Source organism: Macrobrachium nipponense, chromosome 17 (genome assembly GCF_015104395.2).
Source record: "Macrobrachium nipponense isolate FS-2020 chromosome 17, ASM1510439v2, whole genome shotgun sequence".
Taxonomy (NCBI): Eukaryota; Metazoa; Arthropoda; class Malacostraca; order Decapoda; family Palaemonidae; genus Macrobrachium; species Macrobrachium nipponense.
The window spans coordinates 55,148,733-55,156,484 of record NC_087210.1 but is presented as its reverse complement, the minus strand read 5'-3'; the positions used below and the strand labels follow the sequence as shown (position 1 = coordinate 55,156,484).

The 7,752-nt window shown below is 35.9% G+C and overlaps 1 protein-coding gene across 2 annotated transcripts in view; it reads right to left on the bottom strand.

Moving 5' to 3' along the window:
- Positions 1 to 2,709: 2,709 nt before the first annotated feature.
- LOC135196241 (uncharacterized) overlaps positions 2,710 to 7,752 on the bottom strand; it is a 240,237-nt gene continuing 235,194 nt past the window's right edge. For both annotated transcript variants that reach the window (XM_064222919.1, XM_064222920.1), the window contains exon 8: positions 2,710 to 3,067. In XM_064222919.1, the coding sequence (XP_064078989.1) occupies positions 2,845 to 3,067 (223 nt within the window). In that variant the 3' untranslated portion in view covers positions 2,710 to 2,844. The remainder of the gene's footprint in view (positions 3,068 to 7,752) is intronic.

Below are 7,752 nucleotides of genomic sequence, written 5' to 3'. Positions count from 1 at the left end.
ATTTTAGTAAATTTTAGCATTCCTAAAAACTTGCACAAAAATTCATAGAGTCTGACCTCCTTGACAAAAAGTAACAGAAATACATGAAAGAAAGCAATGTAGGTTGGACTGATGGGATGCTGCAAAGAACTCATTAACACTGACAGCGAGCCATAAGAAGCACTTTAATACACAGTATCTCCATACAAGAGCCTCCAGTAATACAAGCTCCGAGCATGGCTCAAAATTTTACTAATATTCCTCCTCAGCAAAAGGAAGTACACCATTTTTCCCACTATAACTCCAGCATGCAAGCAAGTGTCTGGCATTGAGAAAGATTCTTTCAGTTTTATATAAAAAAAATTCTTGAAATAAGCAATATGTCAAAATGTGACCATTGCAGTATGGAAGACAAATTGTTCAAATCTTAAACTTGCTTAATGTATTCTGAAAGAACTTAGAAAAAATTCAATACACAAAATCATAAAAAACAACATCTAAACAGCATACGGCCATACTCTGATTTAATTTCTTGATATGCAGCAAGAACAGATTAATTGAAACTAAAATAACCATAACTTATCTTAAAATAATGAGATACAGAAAAGATGAGGTAACTAAGATAAATGATTCACCAGCTTACATCTGCGAATAGTAAATAAAAATAGTGCACAAGACCAAAATAAACTAATTCAGTAAAAAGACATATGTACATATAAATTATTATATAATGAGAGTTTAAATTTTGAGTTAATTATATCTTAGAACTCAAATTTACCTTATTTATCTCTGAACCATCCTGGCTAATATTGCAGATTTCATAATACTTCTCATTGTTATCAATCACTGAAAAGCTAGATATATATCTCATAAACAATTAACAATTTATTTCTAAATCACCTTTGACATATGATCAATTTATTTCTAAATCACCTTTGACATATGATCAATTTTAATCCTATAACATGATAAATACTTCATCACTGAGAAACTTTAAGTACTGTTAATGAGCACTACAAAATATGAGGCTAAGATATATTGTAGATATAATCTATTACTTTGAGGTAAGTGGGCACATAATTGCTTGAATTCATGATCAAAACTAAAACGAAAATATTAATTCTAGTTCTTAAACCTCTTTCAAGTAAATTACTTGTATTAATAATAAAAATTACAAAGCCCTTTATTAAAAGTTATGAAAAACTACGAATGATGAACCATCATTAAAGAAAATTTCTATTCACACATGAAACTGCCGAACACATTTTGACTAGTTACGTAACTCATTCCACAAATCAGTTTTTGGAACCAAACTAATCAGTTTAGTCATTAAAGATTTTTCATATGAAAAAACAAAACTTTCAACTTTGGACTAAGGAGATTACACTTTACCACATACAATTTTCAAAGACTTTGAAGTAAGAAGTTAAACATGATAAATCTCTCAAGACAGTAAGAATACCATCATTCACTTAAGAAAAATGCACAAACCTTCAGCATCAGCTCGATTGAACTGAGGCCTTAAAGTAATCATAAAAGACAACATGTATAAATATTTTGCCATACTACTCAAAACAGTTCTGATAAGTTTTAATAATCATGTGGCTGTAAAATTTTACTAAAACACTAAAGCAATACTTTTATGTGTTCCAAGATTTAATCATGGGTAAAATTTGTAAATATCTTTCCATAACCAGTGCCAAGTGATTTTTACTCAAAACACAAAAGCTTAATAATCCCATAAATATACAAGGTGAGTGTCCATTGATTCTTACATACAACAAAATCAAAAAGTAAATGTGTCTAACATCTCTATTTTGTGATTTTAATCTGAAAAATAAATCTTCCTGAACCTAAAACAATAATCATTCCTAACAATCTTCCTTAGTTTATTCATTGTACTAATGAAATACAGTACTTGGAATATAGTAAAATGCACTGTACTTCTTTCAACTGTATCATAAGCCATTAAAGATAGAGAGCATTAAATACAAACCAGTAGAATAAAAATAGTAAACAACTGCTGCTGTTTTTGTGCAGCAGAACAACTCTGTAATACAAACAATTAAGAATTCCCATTATTAAATAGAATGCACATGACAAAATCTGTCTTACGCAGCAAACCTTTTCCCTAAAGCCCCTAAATTTTCCAGTCATACCCTTCCAAATCTAAATGATCCAAGCATTCAAGCATTTTTTGTTGTACAGATTCAAGGCCCCATTGATGATTAGCAATGTTAAGATGTTTACTATATTCATCAAATATGCTAAATTTTTACAACAAAAAGTCACTAACAAACTTAGCACATTAAAATATACCAGTACTGTTCTCTATACAGTACATAAATGCAATGTGAAAAACTAATGGCCACATGATATACAGACTGATCCTAATTATTACAAATTGGCCCCATGTAATTGCATTATATATTATATATACGTACATAATATATATATATATATATATATATATATATAGATATATATATATATATATATATATATATATATATATATATATATATATATATATATATATATATATATATATATATATATTATTATATATATAATATATATATATATATATATATATATATATATATATATATATATATATATATATATATATATATATATATATATATATATATATATATATATATATATATATATATATATATATATATATAATATATATATATATATATATATATATATATATATATTGAAGTGAAGTCACTAGCCATTCTACTCTATTGTCTTAAAGATTATATTTACAATAGAAGACTCTGTAAGAACTCCTATATCACTCACTTCACCTTGAGATTCTCAGAATGTCTGATATAAGTATCTTCTCCAGTTTCATTTTGAGGTTTCATTGCCCAGAACTTTGGGTGGTCCATCTGGAAATAGCTGATCATATGATGGTGGATATTCTCCAACAGCAGGCGTAGGAGGTACACTTTCCTTGTGGTCACCTTCCATGTCCGACATGACAACAGCTTCATAACCCGGAAGTGTTTGCTGTCGTTCTAACGGGGGAGCCGTTGCATCATGAAGGGAAACAGAGGTGGGAACTGGAGTCCTATAATATCAGAAAAATAATAGAAGTATAATTAAGCATTTAGAAGTTACATAAGAGAAAAAGATGAGCATATATATCTATGTCTTCTTCTTGCAATACAGTGTTCCCCCATATTCACAGGGTATGGGTACCAGACCCCCAATGAATAGCTAGAATCTGCGAATAGTTGAAACTTCTATAAATAAAAATGCTTAAAACAGCCAAATTTGTTAGTTAAAACTTAAGGCAAACCCACTAAAAATGTTTACAGCAATTTTTTAAATAGTTTTATCACAAAAAAATATTTTATGAGGAAACTGAAAAAAAAAAGTTATTTGTGGATATTTCTCATAGAAAAATAGTGAATAGACAAATTTTCCGCAAATGATAGTGTATACGTTCCAGAGACAAATCCATGAATACGTGAGTCCGAGAATACGGGGGGGTTCACTGTATACAGATATAAAGAATACAAAATGAAATTATTTCTTTGTCATATACTAAAAGGTTTTACAAGCATACATTCATAAAACCATAGGCTTTGCATATGCAAGATGTACTCATGTGAAAAAAGCAAAAAATCCCTTTCTGGGTTCGACCTGTGTCTGCCGGTGAAAAATCCCTGCAGCTCATTTTTCAAGTATAAATAAAATCTAGATATACCAGAGAAAAAGGTAGCATGTTATGCTGAAGTTACTACCCTCAGCGCGAGCACCCCAAAGGATGTCGGTATAAATAAAGGGGCGTTGTGGAGACCACAATTCACAGGACCTCTGCCACTTAAAAGATTCCCTTCAAAATCCCCTTCCGCGGTGGGAGCCGTTACAACAAACCCCACCGCCAACTCCTCTCGCCACTACTGCTAATACCCACGCGCTCTTCTCATTCCTGTACTAGAGATTGTGTGTGTACCACGTGTTTTTGCTGCTCCAGGATTTCTTCAACTGCAACTTATGATGGCTTCGCAAGGTTCTTCTGCTTCAAAGATGAGTACTCCAATTTGTGTTTTTGTGACTTGTATAGTCAAAATTTTTTATATTCTGATTGCCTCGGCCCCTCAAAAATGTGTTGTGGGTGCCGCTGGCTAAGCCGCCATTTTCGGAGCATCAGTGTAACGCGAGTGAATTTCACACACTAATCTACCAAATTATAATTAGGCTATAAGTTCAAATTGTTCTCATGATATTATACTAAGAATAGGGAAGGAGTGCCTGTTCCGACCGTGAATTTGTTGGGCTATAAAGAGTAGTTATTTAACGTACACTTTAACAATTCCTACCACAGCTCATTGGGCAGACGGGCGTCATTCCCCATGTGAGTTACAGTGATACTTTTAGATTAAGGATAGCCTAGACTATTAGTAGATAGTTATTTGATAATTTAAGAGGCTGGTTGAGTTGCACCCCCCCCCTTGTTACCCCTCATAGCCAAACTAGCCTAGGCTAGACTTGGTGAGTTAGCCAATGTGTTCCCTCCTAACACCCTGTACACAGTTGGACCTACCTCCTGGCCGGTCTAGCCCAAAAAATTCGGTTTAGTAGGTTTAGTTGAGGTTTTCCCGCCCTGCCGGTCTGGGTTGAACATTTCATCCTAGTAGGTCTGGTCGAGGAACATCGTCCATCTTAATTGGTCAAGGGTGGCCATTGGCCTACCCTGCCCAGTACGGTGTACTTTGGAACACCCATAACGGACCCAGTTGGGATACCGTTTCTCCTTTCTTTACCTAATTCCCTGGCAACTCTTCCATTGTGCCTCCTTGTGTAATTTTGTATAAATATTTAAGTATTCATTGTATAAACCGGTCTGGTACGCCTGGTCTACCTGGTATAGCCTCCTGATCGGGTGTGACCACTATCAATCACGACGAGCCACAGTCAGTCAGCGAGTCTCCGATAGGAAAGCTAGGCTATATAGCCTAGGTACAGGTCCATCTCTGATCGGGTGGGGGTCCAGGCGATTATGACTGGCCACACACATTAACCCTCCCCCCTCCCCTGGGAAGGGGGAAAGTAGGGTTATTGCTGTTAAACGTAGACTTGGCCCATTACGCTCCGGCATGTGGCTCCGTCGACTCGTAGCAGTCTAGTACCACATCAGTTGATCGGAGCAACTCCGGACGCTATATATAAAATAGCTCCGTTGCTGAATGTCTCGCTCCCTTCTGTCTCTCTGTCGCTCCGGTAACCATTGGGGGGGGTGTAGGAGGGAACAACCCTCCTACTATAATAGCTAGTGGAGCCAGGGGAATGGTTCATTCTAGTCCATGGCTCCAGCCCCCGTTCCTTCCGGCAAATTCAGAGAACAGGGGAACCAATTCGTTTCGTAAGCGGAGCTCCGGAGATAGCTCTACTCGCAGCTCCTCCCAGCACTCGTTGTCCAATCACCACTTAGTATGGCCGAAGCTCAATTCCGTTCCTTTCCAAGTTCCGGCGAGGAAGAGGAATAAGTTAAGGTTTGTCTACGGTATACGTAGCCATCTGACTCTGCCACCTGTGCCGAAGCAAAATAAAGGTTAGGGGAAAGAAGGATTTGTCCTCCCCTTCCGGCATAGGCGGACATCAGATTTACAATAACGAACCTGAACATTCTTCAAGGACGTAATGTGGTTTAGGCTCATACACCCAAAGAAAAGGATACTTTATTCTTTGTAGTTACTGTACTACCTAAAGATTTGGTTTTAACCTACTAGAATAAGGTGCATGCGCTCTCCGGAGTTATCTCCGCTACCGAAGTTCGGTGCTCATAAACACATTCCATTACAGATGGTCCGTTGTCAGGCAGAGGGTTGCCACGCTTCGATGGGCAACTCATATGGCCACGTAGTTTGCCGTTCTCATGCCAACTGCGCAGTGCAGTTGAACAACTACGTGGTCTGGCACCCGGACGCTTGCACCATGTGTTATGACATGGTGACAATCATGTCTAATGGCCAGGTTAGTGATGTTTTATATCATAGGTGTTATATGCTGGATATAATATCAGGTTGCATATACTGACTTATCATGTTAACCCTCTTACGCCGATTGGACGTATTAAACGTCGACATAAATTGTCTCCCGGGTGCTGATTGGATGTATTAAACATCGACATAAAAAAGTTTTTTTAAAAATTCGCGGAAAAGTACTTAAAGGCCTACCAGCCGAAAACTTTTGAATCATGCGCCTTGGGGGATGCTGGGAGCTCACGGATCAAGGCGTTGTTTTGTTTACAATCATTACGCAGGCGCGCAAGCGCGAATTTCTTTCTTATCGCACTAAAAAGTATAAGTGACACATCTCAGAAATTATTTCATCACTTTGACATAATTTTTGCACCATTTTAAATTAGCCGTTACATGGAGTATTATATATGAAAATGTGCGCAATTTCCTGTAGAATACAACAGTAAATAATTGAAGGTTGTTGCTTTTCTCATTTTCGAAATATTTGCATATAAATCATGAAAATAGAAAAAAAAACCACATTCGGTCAAATTTGACTCTACAGAAATAGTCAAAAAATGCAATTGTAAGCTAAAACTCTTAGTCTAGTAATATTCAGTCATTTATATTCATTTTGAAAAAAAATCGAAGTCTCTAGCACAACATTTAGATTTATGGTGAATTAAAAAAAAAACTTTCCTTCCCTCTGCGCGCGGATTCTCCGCTGCAAATCTCCGAAATGCATACGTCGCATTATCGTTATATTTGCTCCGTTTCATATTAGGTGTTTCATAGAGTTTTATATATGAAAATGTGCTAAATTTCATGTAGAATACAACTAAAAATAATTGAAGGTTGTAGCTTTTCTAATTTTCTAAATATTTGCATATAAAAGGGATTTTGACGAAGGAAAAATCTATTTCTGGGTGATTGGCTCGTGTCGCCCTATGAAAGGATCCTTAATATCATTCTTTCTAGGTAAAATTAATCTAAAATTACCAGAGAAAAACAAAATTAAGAAAATGTCAGTAAAACTGACTCGCTCACTCTTAAAAAGAAGTGTCGGTATGATAATAGGGGCGAGTGAGGAACACTACCACGAGACAAACACCAATTAGAACTTCCAGTCAGAATCCCCCCAAGAGAGAGCTGATACCAACGGGCGATGCAGCCGCTACTACTACTACTAGAGGACGCCACGGACAGCAGCGCCCCTAGCGGACATCCTTAATCTAAAAACATCTTGTCCTGCAAGGGGGGGAAAAAACCATAAAAAGGGGGGGTTTCATAGGGCGACACGAGCCAATCACCCAGAAATAGATTTTTCCTTCGTCAAAATCCCTTTTCTGGGCTCAGCTCGTGTCGGCCTATGAAAGAGTACCAGAGAAACAGACAAGATGGGAAAAAAGGAACAAATGAAAAGCAGTGTAAAATGATGGATATAATATAAGTAAATCAATTACAGCAAACAAAATAAGCACTTAAACTAACTTATACTAAACAGTAAAACAACAGAACGTTAGTAATCTTAAAGTACTTAAATGATAATTATAGTAAATTACAGTGATGCATGTAATATAAACAAAAAGGGATTTACTTGAACATATTTACAAAATATACAAACACATTGTGTCCTACCCTAGCATAAAAATAAGGGTAGGTACACTGAAGTCCATCATTAATACAAGTTTGGCAAAATATATACAAACATATTGTGTCCTACCCTAGCATAAAAATAAGGGTAGGTACACTGAAGTACACTATCAGTACAAGTGTGGATGTCCCT